Source organism: Agelaius phoeniceus, chromosome 1 (assembly GCF_051311805.1).
Source record: "Agelaius phoeniceus isolate bAgePho1 chromosome 1, bAgePho1.hap1, whole genome shotgun sequence".
NCBI classification, from domain to species: domain Eukaryota; kingdom Metazoa; phylum Chordata; class Aves; order Passeriformes; family Icteridae; genus Agelaius; species Agelaius phoeniceus.
In genome coordinates, this window is record NC_135265.1 from 425,169 (window position 1) to 443,434 (window position 18,266).

At 71.6% G+C, this 18,266-nt stretch overlaps 1 protein-coding gene across 1 annotated transcript in view; it reads left to right on the forward strand.

The window, feature by feature from the left end:
• The first annotated feature begins 494 nt into the window (after positions 1-494).
• The window catches only part of LOC129126620 (SCO-spondin-like), a 32,384-nt gene continuing 14,612 nt past the window's right edge, over positions 495-18,266 (forward strand). Inside the window, 32 exon segments of the mRNA XM_077190454.1 lie at positions 495-580; positions 1,679-1,873; positions 1,944-2,026; positions 2,690-3,036; positions 3,548-3,650; positions 3,828-3,986; positions 4,066-4,151; positions 4,236-4,352; positions 4,919-5,108; positions 5,186-5,426; positions 5,754-5,892; positions 6,295-6,415; positions 6,704-6,876; positions 7,316-7,537; positions 7,639-7,828; positions 8,442-8,688; positions 9,345-9,525; positions 9,596-9,690; positions 9,776-10,032; positions 10,305-10,439; positions 10,984-11,183; positions 11,622-11,749; positions 11,823-11,932; positions 12,526-12,675; positions 12,982-13,075; positions 13,977-14,377; positions 15,053-15,283; positions 15,775-16,413; positions 16,618-16,700; positions 17,119-17,332; positions 17,635-17,873; positions 17,876-18,254. Coding sequence (XP_077046569.1) covers positions 495-580; positions 1,679-1,873; positions 1,944-2,026; positions 2,690-3,036; positions 3,548-3,650; positions 3,828-3,986; positions 4,066-4,151; positions 4,236-4,352; positions 4,919-5,108; positions 5,186-5,426; positions 5,754-5,892; positions 6,295-6,415; positions 6,704-6,876; positions 7,316-7,537; positions 7,639-7,828; positions 8,442-8,688; positions 9,345-9,525; positions 9,596-9,690; positions 9,776-10,032; positions 10,305-10,439; positions 10,984-11,183; positions 11,622-11,749; positions 11,823-11,932; positions 12,526-12,675; positions 12,982-13,075; positions 13,977-14,377; positions 15,053-15,283; positions 15,775-16,413; positions 16,618-16,700; positions 17,119-17,332; positions 17,635-17,873; positions 17,876-18,254 — 6,235 coding nt within the window.

Consider the following 18,266-nt stretch of genomic DNA (forward strand, 5'->3'; position numbering starts at 1 on the left):
GGCTGTGGGGGGACATGCGGCTGGGAGGACACAGGGGACATGAGGGGACACCGGACAGGGACGTGGGGGCACGGAGGGGTACAGGGGACACAGACAGGACACAAGGGGACACGCGACAGGGACGGGGGGACACGGGGGGCTGATCGTGACCAGGACCCGCTGCCCTGCCACATCCGTGTCCCTGTGCCCCGTGCCGGATCCCGGATGTCCCGCGCCATTGCCTTCTCCCAGGAAACAGGGAGATGTCACCCTGGTGTCACCATGCCCCCCCAGCCGCCAGCTGTGCCCAATCGGCTTCACCACAGCTGGTGGCACTTCTGGGGACTTCCCATAAATCCCGGAGCTGCCGGGCAGTGCCAGAGCTGGGGCCGGTGAGTGGCGCTGGGGTGGGTGACATTAGGGTGACCCCGCGGGACCCCTGGCCGTGAGGACACCCGGGAATTGTGACAATGGGGGCACCTGGATCCCACTTTTCCAGGGACACCGGATCGGACATGGCCGCGGTGGCAGGGCCGGGGGTCACCAGGGGAGTGGCGGCCATCGCCGCACTGTGGGTGACAGCCGTGGGGGCAGCCACGGGGTGAGGAACGGGAACGGGGATGGGAATGGGAATGGGAGTGGGAATGGGAATGGGGAATGGGGAATGGGAATGGGGAATGGGAATGGGAATGGGGAATGGGGAATGGGAATGGGAATGGGGAATGGGAATGGGAATGGGGAATGGGGAATGGGAATGGGAATGGGAATGGGGAATGGGGAATGGGAATGGGAGTGGGAATGGGAATGGGGAATGGGGAATGGGAATGGGAATGGGGATGGGGAATGGGGAATGGGAATGGGAATGAGGATGGGGATGGGGAATGGGGAATGGGAATGGGAATGGGAATGGGGAATGGGGAATGGGAATGGGAATGGGAATGGGAATGGGGAATGGGAATGGGAATGGGACGGGGAATGGGAATGGGACAGGGAATGGGAATGGGGATGGGGAATGGGGAATGGGGAATGGGGGATGGGGATGGGAATGGAATGGGAATGGGAATGGGAATGGGGGGATGTGAATGGGAACTGGGACTGGGAATAGGAATAGGAATGGGGAATGGGGAATGGAGAATGGGAATGGGGAACGGGAACTGGGAATGAGGACTGGGAACTGGGAATTGGGAACTGAGAATGGGTTTGGGAGCTGGGAAAGAGAACTGGGAATTGGGGCTGCAAAATAGAGATCAGGGCCTGGTACTGGAAATGGGGACTAGGAGGTGGGAATGGATGGCAGGATCCGGGATGGGAGCTGGGATGGGAGCTGGGATGGGAACAGGGTGGGAGCTGGGATGGGAGCTGGGAAAGAGAACTGGGATGGAGCTGGGTGGGAGCTGGGGTGGGTGCCAGAAGCCAGGGTGGATCCCTGCTGGGTGCCTGCATGGAGGCTGGGAGCTGGGATGTGTGCCCGGAGTGGGGATGGATGGGGGGTGCCAGATGGGAGCTGGGCTGGAGCTGGGATTGTGCTGGGTGCTGGTGGATCCCAGGTGGATCCCGGGAGGATCCTGGATGGATCCCGTGTGGATCCCAGCGGATCCTGGATGGATCCCGGGTGGATCCCAGCGGATCCTGGGTGGATCCCGGGTGGATCCCGGGCGGATCCCGGGCGGATCCCGGCGGATCCCGTGGCTGCCCGCAGGCGCTGGTGCGAGCGGACGGTGCTGGTGACGGAGCAGGAGGAGGTGACGCCGCGGCGCGAGGCCGCGGTGCCGTGCCCCAGTTTGTACCAGTACAGCCTGGCCGGGTGGCGCCTGGACCGGGACCGCACGCGCCAGGACCGCGGGAACTCCCCCGGGGACACCGGCACCGAGCCCGCCCTCTGCTACATCTACCGGTGAGCCGGGGGGGGGTGTGGCACCGGGTGGCACCGGGGGACGCTGGGTGACACCGGGGTGTCCCCACAGCCCTCCGGAGATGCAGCCGGTGGCCCGGAACCGCACAGAGCGCAGCTGCTGTCCCGGCTGGAGCGGCGCCCGCTGCACCGAGGGTCAGTGAGGGGGGACACGGGGACACCCGGGGACATGCCTGCAGTGCCATTCCCAGCGGGAGCTGGGATGGGCGTCACTCCCACCGTGTCATTCCCAGCGGGGGCTAGGAGCGGGGCTGGATGCCAGGACGGGAGCTGGGTGCTGGGATGGGAACTGGGAACCAGGATGGAAGTTGGAATGGGAACTGGGAGCTGGGACTGATGCTGGGATGTGATTTGGGAGCTGGAACTGATGCTGGGATGTGATTTGGGAGCTGGGATGGGAACTGGGAGCCAGGATGGGATTTGGGAGCTTGGATTGGAGCTGTGTGCTGGGATGGGAACTGGGAGCTGGGATTTGGGAACTGGAGCTGGGGTGGGAACTGAGAGCTGGGACTGGTTCTAGGATGGGAACTGGGAGCCAGGATGGGAGCTGGGAGCTGGGATGGGACTTGGAATGGGAACTGGGAGCCGGGACTGGTGCTGGGATGGGAACTGGGAGCTGGGACCGGTGCTGGGATGGGAACTGGGAGCCAGAATGGGAGTTGGGATGAGCGTCACTCCCACCACATCATTGCCGCCGTGGCACCCTCACTGTGCCATTCCCTCTGGGGGCTGGGACAGGTGCTGGGGTCTGTGCCATCCCCTGTGCCCCTCGGTGTCACCGCTGTCCCTGTCCTGCAGGCCCCGGCTCCCTGGGCCGCTGTTTCAGCGCGTGGCAGTGCCAGGACAGCGCCAGCCACAACGGCAGCGCCATGAGCCGCGCCGAGTGCTGCCGGCAGCCCTGGGGACACAGCTGGCACCGCGGGGACAACGGGGGGCCCTGCCTGCCCTGCACCCGCCTGCCCCTGGGCGGGGACGGGGGCTCCCCGCGCCACCGCGGGCCCCCGGCCGCCTGCCAGGCCTGGGCCGGGTCGCGCCTCCGCACCTTCGACGGGCGCCACTTCGCGGTCACCGGGAACTGCCGGTACAGCCTGGCCACCGCCACCGACGGCACCTGGGATGTCACCATCGGCCTGGGACACCCCCGGGTACCGGGGGGCGCGGGGAGGGGCGCTCAGAGTCACCGCCAGCCTGGAATGGGGCTGGGATGGATGGTGGGGACAGGGATGGGGACGGTGCCTGGCGTGTCACCAACACACACACAGACACTGGGAGAGGGGGACAGGATGGGTCACCAGGGCCACTGCTCCCATTCCCGGAGGGGGAATGGGGCTGGGAGCTGAGATGGGTGATGGGGTCGGGCTGGGGTGGGACTGGGGTGGGAACTGGCAGCTGGGATGGGAGCTGGAATGGGTTTTGGGGCTGGGATGGGTTTTGGGGCTGGGATGGGGTTTTGGGGCTGGGATGGGTTTTGGGGCTGGGATGGGTTTTGGGGCTGGGATGAGGTTTTGGGGCTGGGATGAGGTTTTGGGGCTGGGATGGGTTTTGTCCCTGGGATGAGTTTGGGACCTGGGATGGGGTTTGGGATGGCACACCCATGGGTCCATCCCTGGTGACTGTGACACACCTGAGTGTCCCAGTGCCACCCCCCTGCCACAGGAGCTGCACATGACCTTCGGGACAGACACGGTGGTGGCCCAGGGACGGAACGTGTCGGTGAACGGGGCAGCAGTGCCAGAGGGACGCCCCTACCTGCACAAAGGTGAGGTCCCCAAGGTCCCCAAGGCCACCAGGCCGGGGCAGGGTGGGGATGAGCCCCCAGCACCACCAGGAAGCACCAGGACATGGAGATCAACCAGCAGCCACTGGGATCCCTGTCCCCATCCTGTCCCCATCCTGTCCCCATCCTGTCCCCATCCCGCCCCATCCCCTCGTGCAGGACTCGGTGTCACCTGGCCGGGTGACTGGGTGGCCGTGGCCAGCAGCCTGGGTGTGCGGGTGGCCTGGGACGGGCACCTGGCAGTGACAGTGACAGTGGAGCCCGAGCTGCGCGGTGGCACCTGGGGGCTCTGTGGCACCTACACCGACGACCCTGCAGGTGAGCCCCACGCACCCAGTACCACCCCCACCCTGCCTGGGTGACACCCCGAGCCCCCACCCTGCCTGTCCCCCCCCAGATGACTTCATGCTCCCTGACGGGGACATCGCCGCCATCGCCGCCGCCTTTGGCAGCGCCTGGAAGGTGCCGGTGGCCGGCACAGAGGTACCCGAGGGGGGGCCAGGGTGACACCCCGTGCCCTCTGGGGGTCCCCGGAGTCGCCCCCGCGCTGAGGGACCCCCGGCTCAGCCCCCGTGCAGGGACGTGCCCGAGGGTGGCACCAGGTGCGGCCCAGGGGAGGTGGCGGCGGCGGTGGCCACGTGCGGGCGGCTGCTGGCCCAGCCCTTCCGGCAGTGCCACGGCGAGGTCAGCAGCACCAGGGGGGCCTGGGGGGCCCGGGGGGGTCTGGGATGTCCTGGGGGATCCATGAGGTCCCAGGGCTGTCCCGGGAGGTACCGGGGGGCTCCTGGGAGTTCCGGGGGTCCCAGAGTTGTTCTGGGATGTCCTGGGGGCTCCCAGGGACCTCTGGGGGGGGGGTTGGGAGGGTCCCAGGGGATTCCAGAGAGTCCTGGGGAGTCTGGGAACTTCCCGTGGGGTTTTGCAAGATCCCAGGGGGTCAACGGGGTCAGGAGTCTTGGGGTGTCTTGGGGATTCCAGGAGGTCCTGGGAGGCCTGGGAAATTCCAGGGGGGTTCATCCTCAGGGAGGTCCTGCGGTCTTCTGGGCTATTCTGGGCTGTTCTGGGGTCACCTGGGCTGTCCTGGGGTCTTCTGGGCTCTTCTGGGATGTTCTGGGCTGTTTTGGGGTCTCCTGGGATGTTCTGGGCTGTTCTGGGATGTTCTGGGGGTCTCCTGGGCTCTTCTGGGATGTTCTGGGATGTTCTGGGGTCTTCTAGGGGGTCCTAGAGGATTCTCACTGCTGCTCCGCCCCCAGGTGGACCCCAGCGGGTTCTATGCAGCGTGTGTGGCACTGCTGTGCGGGGACGGGGACCCACTGTCACCTCCCGGCGCCCTGCCCTCCCCCGGTGCCCCGCCGCCCGCCGCCTGTGACACGTTCGCCGCCTACGCCCGGGAGTGCTCCCGCCGCCAGCTCGATGTCCCCTGGCGCCGTCCCGGCTTCTGCGGTAGGAACCGGGGCTGTCCCCTGGCCGCCCCCTCCCCGCGGTGCCGCCGGTGCCAGCGCGGTGTCGCCTGTCCTTAGAGCGCCGCTGCGAGGCCGGGCAGCGCTTCTCGGACTGCGTGTCGCTGTGCCCGGTCACCTGTGTCACCACGGGCAGCGCCGAGCCGGGCCCCTGCCAGCGCCACTGCCACGGCGGCTGCGAGTGCGGCCCGGGGCTGGCCCGGGATGGGCCGCGCTGCGTCCCCCCGGCCGCCTGCCCCTGCCACCACCGGCGACAGCGCTACGAGCCCGGCCAGAGCATCCGCCAGCGCTGCAACCGCTGGTGGGTGGCGCCGCCGCGACAGCGATGGGTCCGGGCTGGCGGGCACCCACTGAGGGGCAGCCCCAGGGTCCCCTCTGGCGTGTCCCCCCCATCCTGGTGACCTCCAGGTGTCCCCTCACCCCGGGGTTCCTGTAGAGTGTCCCAGGTTCCCCGTGATGTCCCCTACTGTTCCCCGCCTCGTGTCCCCCATCCTGGGGCCGCTCCAGGTGTCCCCCCCAGCCTGGAGTGCCCCGCGGTGTCCCCGCGTTACCCCGGGGTCCCCCGCAGGGCCCTCCCTTCCCTCAGCTCCCCCCCGCCCCCGCTGAGCGGTGTCCCCGGTGTCCCCAGCACGTGCGAGGGTGGCCGCTGGCGCTGCGAGCAGCAGCGGTGCCCGGCCGAGTGCGCCGTGCTGGGGGGGCGTCACTTTGTCACCTTCGACCGCCGCCGCTTCTCCCTGCCGGCCACCTGCGCCCACACCCTGGTGGAGGTGAGGGGACACGGGGGACATCGGGGGTGGCCGAGCGGTGACGGGGCGGAGCTCTGGTAGTGGCCATGGTGTTGTGCTGGTGACGGGGAGGTGGCCGCGGTGGCCGTGGGGGTGGCTGGGAGGGTGATGGGGTGGTGGCCGCGGTGGCCGTGGGGTGGCAGGGAGGGTGATGGGGTGGTGGCCGCGGTGGCCGCGGGGTGGCAGGGAGGGTGATGGGGTGGTGGCCGCGGTGGCCGCGGGGTGGCAGGGAGGGTGACGGGGAGGTGGCCGCGGTGGCCGTGGGGTGGCAGGGAGGGTGATGGGATAGTGGCCGCGGTGGCCGCGGGGTGGCAGGGAGGGTGATGGGGAGGTGGCCGCGGTGGCAGGGCTCTGCCGGGGGTGTCACCGTGTCTCTGTCCCCAGGACTTCGTGGCGGGGCGGCTGCTGATCACAGCCGAGCACGAGCCGTGTGACAGCCACCTGGGCTGTCCCCGCAGCCTCACTGTCACCACCAGCCTCACCACGGCGCGGCTCCACGGCACAGGTGACACACCTGGACAGGACAGGGACCCGGACCGGGACTGGCATTGTCCCCACGCCCTGGCGGTGTTGTGGCAGCCGCCCCAGTGCCTGTCCTCAATGTCCCTGTGGCAGTGGTCTCATCCCCGTGCCCATCCTCCTGTCCCCACGGCAGTGGGTGACATCCCAGTGCCCATTCCCAAGTCTCCGTGGCAGCGGGAGCCACTCCGGTCCCTGTCCCTGTCCCTGATGCTGCCCATCCCCGGGTCCCACCCCGGTGGCCGCCCCATGGTGCCACTGCTGTCGCCCTCAGGGGAGGTGACAGTGGCCGGGCGGGAGGTGACGCTGCCCTTCTCCGGTGCCGGGCTGAGCATCCGCCGCGCGTCCTCGGCCTTCCTGCACCTGCAGCTGCCCGAGGCGCACCTGCTCTGGGGCCTGGGGACCCCCGACACCTTCATCACCCTCCAGCCCGCCATGGCCGGCGCGGTGAGTGGCGCTGCCGGGAGCCGGGCGGTGCTCCAGTGGCATGGAGCCGGGCTGGGATGGGGCTGTGCTGGGATCTGGGATGGAGCCGCTGGGATGGGGCTGTGCTGGGATCTGGGATGGAGCCGCTGGGATGAGGCTGTGCTGGGATCTGGGATGGAGCCGCTGGGATGAGGCTGTGCTGGGATGGGGCTGTGCTGGGATCTGGGATGGAGCCGCTGGGATGAGGCTGTGCTGGGATGGGGCTGTGCTGGGATCTGGGATGGAGCCGCTGGGATGGGGCTGTGCTGGGATCTGGGATGGAGCCGCTGGGATGGGGCTGTGCCCTGCTCTGGGATGGATCCGCTGGGGTGAGGCTGTGCCCTGCTCTGGGATGAGGCTCTGCCGAGCTGTGCCCTGCTCTGGGATGAGGCTCTGCCGAGCTCTGCCGTGCTCCGGGCAGGTGCGGGGGCTCTGCGGGACCTTCAACGGGGACCAGCGCGACGAGTTCACCACGCCGGAGGGGGACGTGGAGCCGGGAGTCGCCGCCTTCGCCAACGCCTTCCGGGCGGCCGGAGCGTGCCCGGCGCTGGGCCCCGGCATTCCCGATCCCTGCGACGGCTTCCCCGGGAGCCGGGAGCGCGCCGAGGCCGCCTGCGCCGTGCTCATGGGGCCGGCCTTCCAGGTGAGCCCGGGCACGGGGGCGGGCGGGGACAGGTGACGCGGAGTGACAGCGTCCCCTCCGGCACAGCCGTGATGGCTGTGACAATGTCCCCTCCGGCACAGCCGTGTCACCGCGCCGTGGACCCGGAGCCGTTCCTGGAGCTGTGCCGCTGGGATGTGTGCTCCTGCCGGGAACGGGAACGGGAACGGGAACGGGAGTGGGAGCGGTGCCTGTGCCCCGCGCTGGGCGCCTACGGCCGGGAATGTGCCCGGGAGGGAACCGAGCTGGAGTGGAGGAACCAGAGCCTCTGCGGTGGGATGGGATAATGGGATTATGGGATAATGGGATAATGGGATAATGGGATAATGGGGTAGTGGGATGGGATGGGATGGGATGGGATGGGATGGGATGGGATGGGATGGGATGGGATGGGGCTGTAGATGGGATTGGGCTGCAGATGGGATGGGATGGGTTTGGTATTGGGATGGGGAATGGGATCAGTGGGATGGGATGGGTTCGGATTGGGATGGGGAATGGGAATGGGATCAATGGGATGGGGTGGGTTTGGATTGGGATGGGATGGGTTTGGACTGGGATGGGGAATGGCAATGGGATTGATGGGATGGGATGGGTTTGGATTGGGATGGGGAATGGGAATGGGATCGATGGGATGGGATGGGTTTGGATTGGGATGGGGTGGGTGTGGATTGGGATGGGATGGGTTTGGATTGGGATGGGGAATGGCAATGGGATCGATGGGATGGGATGGGTTTGGATTGGGATGGGGTGGGTGTGGATTGGGATGGGGTGGGTTTGGATTGGGATGGGATGGGTTTGGATTGGGATGGGGAATGGCAATGGGATCGATGGGATGAGGACGGCATGAGGTGACGTCTTCCCCCCTGGTGACCCCCCTGTCCCCCAGACGAGCCGTGTCCCGGGGGGCAGCAGTACCGGGACTGTGGGGGTCCCTGCGGCCGCTCCTGCTCAGAGCCCCCCGGAGGCAGTGCCTGTCCCCCTCCGGACACCCTGTGCGTGCCCGGCTGCCGCTGTCCCCCGGGGCTGTTGCTGGCCCAGGGCGGGCAGTGTGTGCCCCCTGCCGCCTGCCCGTGTCCCCGCGGCGCCCGCCTGTACCCGCCCGGAGCCCGCATCCACCGCGGCTGCCAGGCCTGGTGGGTCCCGCGGGAATTTGGGGGTCGCGGGGAGGTTCGGGGGGCCGAAGGGTCACCCACAGCACGGGGGTCCCCGGGCAGAATGTGGCGGTGACGGCGACACGTGATGAAAACCCCTCCAGCCCGGTGTGCACCCCGCGGGAAGGAGGGGCTTTTGTCCCGTGTCCCACCGTGGGGACAGCGACGGGGCCGCGGCACAATGGGGGAGCGGGGGGACCCCGGTTAGGGGGTCTCAGTGGGATGTGGGGTCCTGGGGGATGGGGGTGCAGGGCGCCGGTGGGATTTGGGTGCTGGGAGATGAGAATTGGGGTGCAGGGACCCCCGTTGTTGTGTGGGGTTCAGTGGGATTTGGAGGGATGAGGGGTGGGGATGGGGACATTGGGACCACGGCATGGGGGTCACGGCATGGGGGTCTCAGCAGAATGTGGGGGCTGGGGCTTGGGGAATCCCGATGAGGGGGCTCGGAGGGCTGGAGGGAGCTGGAGGTGGGGCTGGGGACCCCAGTGGGGGGGTTCGGTGGGAGTTGGGGGCTCAGAGGGTTGGAGGGTGCTGGAGGTGGGGCTGGGGACCCCACGGGGGGGTCGGTGGGATTTGGGTTCTGGCGTTTGGGGCGGGCCGAGGGGTCTCAGGCGGACGGGGTCTCTCCCGCCCCGCAGTGTGTGCGCGGGGGGCTCGTGGCGCTGCGCCCCCGCCCCGTGTCCGCCCGCCCCGCGCTGTCCCCCGGGGCTGCTGCACTCGCCCGGCTCCTGCCTGCGCCGCTGCGACCCCGCCGAGCCCTCCGGCACCTGCGGCGGCCCCGCCGACGGCTGCGTGTGTCCCCCCGGCACCCTGTTCCTGGTGGGTGACACCCGGGGGGCGGGGGCGGTGGGACTCCCCCCGAGCCCCCCTCACCGCCGTCTGGTGGCAGGGCGGGAGCTGCGTGTCACCGGACCGGTGTCCCTGTCACCACGGCGGGCAGCTGTACCCGCCCAACGCCACCATCGCCCGCGACTGCAACACCTGGTGGGACCCCCGCGCACCCCCAGAGCCCCGAGACACCCTGGGCCCCCCGCCAGCCGCCGCGGTGGCACCGAGCCTGTCCCCGCAGCGTGTGCCGGGGACAGCGGTGGCACTGCGGGCGCCAGGAGTGCGCGGGGACCTGCGTGGCCACGGGGGACCCGCACTATGTCACCTTCGATGGCCGCGCCTTCACCTTCGCGGGGGACTGCGAGTACCTGCTGGCGCGAGAGGCCACCGGGCTCTTCGCTGTCACCGCCGAGAATGTCCCCTGCGGGGCCAGCGGCGTCACCTGCACCAAGTCCGTGGTGGTGGCCATGGGGAACACCGTGGTGCACATGCTGCGGGGTGAGGGGACACGGGGGACGTGGGGGGACCGCGGTGACATCCTGGCTCGGTCGCGGTGGGGTGGGGGCTGCAGGGGGTGGGGACCTGAGGGGACACGGGGGATGCACGGGAGGTCATGGGGCGCCATGGGGGGACACGGAGGGAGACGGGGAAGTGGCGGGGTGACCACAGTGACAGCCCAGCCCTGTGGCGGCGGGGTGGGGTTTGGGGGCAGAGCATGAGGGGACACGTGGGGGGACACGTGGGGGTGACCCTCGGTGCCGGCCCGGCAGGACGAGAGGTGACAGTGAACGGGGTGGCCGTGAGACCCCCCAAGGTGTTCGGGGGCTCGGGGCTGGCGCTGCAGCGCGCGGGGCTCTTCCTGCTGCTCCTCACGCGCCTGGGGCTGGCCGTGCTCTGGGACGGAGGTGAGACCCGGGGGGACACGGGGGACAGGGGGGGACACGGGGGGACACGGGGGACAGGGGGGACACGGGGGACACGGGGGACACGGGGGGACACGGGGGGACACGGGGCACGGGGGGACACGGGGCACGGGGGGACACGGGGGGACACGGGGGACACGGGGGACACGGGGGTGACCGTGCTGTGGGAGGGAGGTGAGACACGGCGGGATACAGGGGGACACGGGGGGACACGGGGGGACACGGCGGGATACGGGGGGACACAGGGGGACACAGGGGTGGCCGTGCTGTGGGACGGAGGTCAGACCCGGGGGGACACGAGTGGGGGTCCCCAGTGCTGGGGGGCCGTGGGGGATCCCTGGCGCCGCTGTTGCCAGGGCGGTGTCACCATGGCGAGGTCCCCGGTGCCACCACGGGGGGGTCACCACGCGGGGTCCCCGGTGCCGCACGGGGTTCGCAGCGCTGGTGGCGCCACGGGGGGGTCCCGGGGGGGTCCCGGGGGGTCCCGGGTGCCGTGGGTGCCCCGTGGCAGCCGCGGTGCCCGCAGGGACCCGCGTGTACGTGCGCGTGTCCCCGCGGCTGCGCGGCCGCCTGGCCGGGCTCTGCGGCAACTTCGACGGCGACGCCGAGAACGATTTTGGGAGCCGGGACGGGGCCCTCGAGGCCACCCCCGAGATCTTCGGGGACTCCTGGCGCCTCAGCCCGCTCTGCCCCGAGGCCGACGGCCACCGGCCGCACCCCTGCGAGGTACGGGGACATGGGGGGACATGGGGGGACATGGGGGGACGGCGGTGACACGGAGAGAGGTGGGGGATTGACAGGCGCACATGGGGACTGGATGGGGACACCAGGGGACACGGGGGGACACAGGGAGCACTGGCAGGGAGACACTGGGGATAGACAGGGTGACACAGAAGCTGGCAGGGGGACACAAGGGTTGGCAGAGGGACATTGGGGGTTGCAAAAGGACATGGGGCTGTGATGGTCGAGGTCAGTGAGGGAGTCAAACCCCGGACGAGAGGAGGAGGAGGAGGAGCCTTGATCTGGGCTGAAATCCCCTGGAATTCCCATCCCCGTCACTCCGGGTGTGCCGAGCCCTGCCTGAACCGGGGCAAAGGGGGGACACGGAGCCGGCGGGGGCCCGGCTGGGGACACACGGGGCTCTGACGGGGGCGTCCCCTCCAGGAGAGCCCCCAGCGCTCGGCCTGGGCGCGGGCTCGCTGCGGGGTCTTGCGGCACCAGCTCTTCGCCCCCTGCCACGAGCTGGTGCCGCCCCAGCGCTTCTACGAGTGGTGCCTGTTCGACGCCTGCGGGTGAGTTTGGGGGGCTCGGGGCTCCCCAGGCCCCAGGGGGGTCCCGGGCCCTGTCCCACGGCGCCTGCCCCAGGTGTGACAGCGGCGGGGACTGCGAGTGCCTGTGCACGGCCCTGGCCGCCTACGCCGAGGAGTGCGGCCGGCGGGGGAGAGCCCTGCGCTGGCGGAGCCAGGGGCTGTGCCGTGAGTGCGGGGGGCCCGGGGCGACCGGGAGCGACCGGCGGTACCGGGGGGTGCCGGGGGACTGGGGGGACCCGGGGGTACGGGGGGCACAGGGGGCTGTGGGGCACGGGGGTACCGGGGGTACCAGGGGACTGGGGGGTACCTGGGGTCCAGGGGCGGGCTGGGGTCCCTGCACCCCCATTCTCATCTCCCAGAACCCCAATCCCACACGGGCTGGGGGACACGGAGGGTCCCGGGGGTCCAGGGGGAGACACGGGGGGTCCCATCCTGCCCCTGCACGGGTGGGGCCGGGGCTGTGCCGTGAGTCTGGGGGCGCTCAGGAGAGCACAGGAGGGCCCGGGGACACAGGGGACAGCCCGGGGACAGCCCGGGGACAGCCCGGGGACACGGGGAGGTGCGGGCTGAGCCCCCGGTGGGATGTGTCCGGGTTGGGGGCCAGGCAATGGGTCTGGGGGTGCAGGAGCCCCCTTAGGGGCTATAGGGCAGGGGGAGCTGTGGGACTGAGGGGGGGACAAGGGCCCCGCGTGGCGTTCAGGGGGTCCCAGGCTGTGGGGTGTGGGGTCCCAGCCCCCTAACGCCCCCAATCTCCGCAGCCCTGCAGTGCGAGGGGGGGCAGGAGTACAGCCCCTGCGGCCCCCCCTGCCCCCCGACCTGCCGCGACCTCGGCCGGGACCCCCCCGAGCTCTGCGGGGCCCTGGGGTGCCTCGAGGGCTGTTTCTGCCCCCCCGGGCGGGTCCTGCACGGTGAGGGGGGGGCACAGCGCGGGGGGGGCTGGGACGGGACGGGAGGGGCTGGGAGGGGGCTCTGGGGGACGGGAGGGTTTTGGGGGGCTGGAGAGGGGCTGGGGGGCGCTGGGAGGGGCTGGGAGGGGCTGGGCTCTGGGGGACGGGAGGGGTTTGGGGGGCTGGGACGGGACGGGAGGGGCTGGGAGGGGCTGGGGGGGGCTCTGGGGGACGGGAGGGGTTTGGGGGGGCTGGGGCAGGGGGTCCGAGAGGGGCTGGGGGGGCCTGGGGGGTCGCGGTGCCACCCCTGTGCCTCCCCCCCCGCAGAGGGGCTGTGCGTGGAGCCCCCCGCCTGCCCCTGCTTCTGGGATGGCTTCGCCTTCCCGGCCGGGGCCAGCGTGACCCAGGGCTGCAGCAACTGGTGAGGCACGGGGGGACACTGGGGGACACTGGGGGACACTGGGGGACACTGAGAGCCCGGGAACGGCGCGCTGGGGGCACCGGGACAGCGGGGTGTGGGACACTGGGACAGCGGGACACCAGGACACCCGGGTGCGGGGACATCGGGACACCGGGGTGTGGGACACCGAGGTGTGGGGACACAGGGACACCGGGACACCAGGACATGGGGACTGAGAGACACCGGGGAAATGGAATTTTGGGATCCTGGGTTCCCAGGACGTTGGGACAGCAGGACACGGAGACACTGGGATTTGGGACAGCGTGACACTGGGACACTGGGACACCGGAGTGTGGGGACACGAGGACACCAGGACATGGGGACACAGGCACACCAGGAAAATGGGATTTTGGGATCCTGGGTTCCCAGGACATTGGGACAGCAGGACACAGAGACACTGGGATTTGGGACACCAGGACACCAGGACACTGGCACACCAGGACACCAGGATGTGGTGACACCAGGACACTGGGACACCAGGACATGGGGACACAATGACACCAGGGAAATGGGATATCGGGGTACGGGCATCCCAGGATATTTGGACACCAGGACACAGAGACTGGGATTTGGGACACCGGGACCGCAGGACACCGGGACAGCCGGACACTGGCACTGGGACAGGGGGACACTGGGACAGCCGGACACTGGCACTGGGACAGGGGGACACCGGGACAGCTGGACACTGGCACTGGGACAGGGGGACACTGGGACAGCTGGACACTGGCACTGGGACAGGGGGACACCGGGACAGCCGGACACTGGCACTGGGACAGGGGGACACCGGAACGCCGGGGCACTGGGGGGGGACACCGGGACACAGATCCCCGGCCCCCAGTGAGCTCCGTCTGCCTCCCCCCAGCACGTGCCTGGCGGGGCGCTGGCAGTGCCCCCCGAGCCCGGCCCCGTGCCCCGCCGCGCCCGGCTGTGCCCCGTGGGAGTTCCGCTGCCGGGCCGGGGGGCTCTGCGTGCCCGGGGCCTGGCTCTGCGACAACGAGGACGACTGCGGGGACGGCTCGGACGAGCTGTGCGACGCCCCCTGCGCCCCGCAGCAGCCCCGCTGCCCCGGCGGGCGCTGCCTGCCCTGGGGGGCGCGGTGCGACGGCGTCACCCACTGCCCCGACGGCTGGGACGAGGCGGGCTGCGCCCCCCGCGCCTGCGCGCCCCCCGAGTTCGCCTGTGCCGGGGGGCGCTGCCTGCCCCCGGCCCGGGTCTGCGACGGGCGGCTCGATTGTCCCCCCGGGGACCACTCGGACGAGGCGGGTGAGTGAGCAGGGGGGTCGGGGGGTCCTGGGAGTGCAGAGGGGGCTGCAGGGAGCTTGGGGGGTCCTGGGGAAATAGAGAGCCCTGCAGGCTTTGAGGTCTGTGCCCCGCAGTGGGGTCACTGAGCGCCCCAGCCCGGGGGTCTGTGCCCCACATTGAGGATCTCTGAGACCCCCCCAACCCTGGGGGTCTGTGCCCCACACTGAGGGTCCCTGAACCCCCCAACCCGGGGGTCTGTGCCCCACATTGAGGGTCCCTGAGCCCCCCAGCCCTGTGGGTCTGTGCCCCACATTGAGGGTCCCTGAGCCCCCCAACCCGGGGGTCTGTGCCCCACATTGAGGGTCCCTGAGCCCCCCAACCCTGGGGGTCTGTGCCCCACAGTGGAATCCCTGAGACCCCCCCCCAGCCCTGGGGCTCTGTGCCCCACATTGAGGGTCCCTGAGCGCCCCAACCCTGGGGGTCTGTGCCCCACACCGAGGGTCCCTGAGCCCCCCAACCCGGGGGTCTGTGCCCCACATTGAGGGTCCCTGAGCCCCCAGCCCTGGGGGTCTGTGCCCCCTCCGCGGCATCTGGAGGTCCCGGGGGTGGCGCTGCTCGGGAGCCCCCCCGGAGCCGAGAGCCGCCCGTGCCCCGGCTGGGGGTGTCGGTGCCCACCCGGGGGTCCCGTCCCCGCAGGCTGCGCCCCCCGGTGCGGCCCGGGGCAGTTCAGGTGCGGGGGGGGCCGCTGTGTCCCCTACCCCCACCGCTGCGACGGCCGCGACGACTGCGGGGACGGCACCGACGAGAGCGGCTGCGCCTGCCCCGAGGGGCACCTGCCGTGCCCCGGGGGGGGCTGCCAGCCCCCCGCCGCCATCTGCGACGGCCGCCGCCACTGCGCCGACGGCGCCGACGAGGCCAACTGCCCCGGTGAGGGGGACACCAGCTCGGGACCCCCGCCTGGGACCCCCGGCCCCTCTGCCCTGGGACCACCCCACCCACGACCCCCATTTGGGACCCTCAACCCGCTCTGGCACCCCGCCTGGGACCCCCAGGCCCTTCTGCCCTGGCACCGGCCCATCCGGGACCCCCACCTGGGGACCAACCCGGGACCCCTCTGCCCTGGGACCACCCCCCCTGGGGACCCCCACCCGGGACCCTCCACTCTGGGAGCCCCTCCTGGGACCCCCCCGGCCCCTCTGCCCTGGGACCCCCCCCCGGGACCGCCCCATCTGCCCCGCGAGGGTCCCGACCCAGGGACTGCCCCCCCCGGACCCCCTACCCGGCATCGCCGCCTTTGGGGACCCCTCCCCGTGACCTCCTCCCCCGGGAGCCCCTCTGGGACCCCCGCCCACCCTGGGACCCCCCTTTGGTCACCGCTCCCCACGGCGGTGGTGTCACCGCTGTCCCCGTGTCCCCAGCGCGGGCCACCTGCGCCCCCGGCACCGTCCCCTGCCCCGACGGCTCCTGCGTGGCGGAGGCCGCCGTGTGCGACGGCGCTCGCGACTGTCGCGACGGCTGGGACGAGAGCCCGGCGGGGTGCGCGGTGGCGCTGCCCCCCGCGCCGCTGTCACCTGTCACCGCTGTCACCGCCTCTGTCACCGCTGTCACCGCCGACACCGTCATCGCGGTCACCAGCGCCATCGGCACCGTCGCTGTCAGCGACACTGACGCTATCGCCGACACCGCCCCCGACACCGCTACTGTCACCGCCGCTGTCACCGCCGCTGTCACCGATGCTGTCACCAACACTGTCATTGTCACCGCCGCTGTCCCCGGCCCCGCCACCGCCTCGGCAGCGCCCTGCCCGCCCCGGTCCCTGCGCTGCGACAGCGGCGGCTGCGTCCCGCGCGGGTGGCGCTGCGATGGCGACAGCGACTGTCCCGATGGCAGCGACGAGGGAGGCTGCGACCCCCCGTGCGCCCCCGGCCACCTGCCCTGCGACCCCCCCTGCGAGCCCGGGCGCGGCCCCTGCGCCCCCGCCTGCGTCCCCCCTCGCCGCCTCTGCGACGGCGTCCCCGACTGTCGCGACAGCACCGACGAGAGCCCCCGGCTGTGCGGTGAGACCCCGGGGACATCTGCGGGGGGAGGTCTGGGAGTGTCCCCCGTGTCACCTCCTGGGGACCCCGGGGCTGAGGGGCGCGATCGCCGGGGTCCCCTGGGGAGGGAACGGGAAACTCGGAGGGAAGAGATGCCACCAGAGAGGGACCCCCTGTGTCCCCTCAGTCCCCTGGGGACCCCTGAGAGCCCTCGTGCCCCCCCAGAGCCCCCCGGCCCCGGGAGCAGCCCGCGGGGTCCCTGCGCGGAGTTCGACTGCGGGGACGGGGAATGTGTCACCTTCCAGCAGGTAACGGGGACCGCGGGCACCGCCACCGCCCGGGCCACCGCGGGGCCCTCCCGGGGCTGCCATGGAGCCCCCGATCGATCCCTCCTGCTGTCACCCGCGTGCCCCAGCGTGTCCCCGACCCCTTTCCGGGGACACCCAGGTGTCCCCTGCCCCCTCGCGGTGTCACCCCCGTGTTCCCTCCATCGTTCCCGCCATGTCCCCCAATCCCTCCCAGCGCCACCCCCGCTGTCCCCTGGCCCGTCCCGACCGCCCCTCCCGGTGTCCCTGACTCCCCTCACCCCCTCCCGGGGTCACCCGGTGTCCCGGAGTCCCATGAGCCCCTTCCAGCGCCACTTGAGTGTCCCGCAGCTCCCTCCCGGTGTCCCCCCTGTGTCCCCCCGTGTCCCCAGTGTCCCCTCCCGCCGCGGTGTCCCCGCAGGTGTGTGACGGGCTGCGGGACTGCGCCTCGGCTGGAGACGAGCGGGGCTGCGGCCTCTGGGGGCCCTGGGGTCCCTGGGGGTCCTGCAGCCGCCCCTGCGGGCCCGGGGAGCAGCGCCGCGCCCGGGGCTGTCACCAGCGCCACCCGGGGCTGCTGCGGGGCTGCCGGGGACCCCGCGAGCAGGAGAGACCCTGCTTCCACCGGGCCTGCCCGGGTGAGCGGGGACCCGGGGCAGCCCGGAGGCTTTGGGGGGACCCCAGGGCAGCCCGGAGGCTTTGGGGGACCGGGGGGTGTCTGTGTTCCGGGGCAGGGGCAGCCCTGACACTGCCACGGGTGCCCAGGGAAGTGAGGGGGGGCCTGGGGGGACCCCGGGGCAGATGGGGGTCTCATGGGGCACCTGAGGGATTTGGGGGTCCCCACGGTTCGGGCTGGCCGGGGGTGGGGGGTTCGGGGACCCCACAGTCCCAGAGGGGTCCGGGGGGGTCTGAGGCCCCCTTAACTCGCCCCCCCCCGCAGTGGACGGCGCGTGGGGCCCGTGGGGACCCTGGTCCGAGTGCCCGGGGGGCTGCGGGGGGGTCCGGCTGCGCACCAGGGGGTGCCAGCCCCCCCAGAACGGCGGCCGCGCCTGCGAGGAGCTGCGCGGGGGGAGCCCCGGAGCGCTGGAGATGGGTGGGTGCGGGGGGGGGGGCGCAGGGCTGTGGGGCCCCAGGGCAGGGGGAAGCCTTGGGGCGGGGGGCTCGGAGGAGGGCTCTGGGGCCAATGGGGTGGGGGTCCCGGGGTGTTCCGTGGGACAGATGAGCCCCGCAGAGTGGGGGGCGCTGGGTGGGCGCGGGGTCTCCCCAGGGTGAGGGGCTCCGTGGGACGGGTGGGCCCTGCTGGGACAGGGGGGGCACGGCCGGGTCCCGCCGGGGTGGGGGCTCCCCAGAGCGGGGGGCGTTCTGGGGCTCAGGGGGGCCGGTGGGGCCGCTGCTGTCCGTGCCTGACGCTGCCCCCAGCCCCCTGTGCCCCGGGGGGCTGCCCCAACGCCTCGGAGTGCGCGGAGGGGCTGCGCCCCCTGCCCTGCGCCCCCTGCCCCGCCTCCTGCGCCGACCTGGCGGCCGCCGTGCCCTGCCCGCGACCCCCGCCCTGCCGCCCAGGTGAGGGGGACA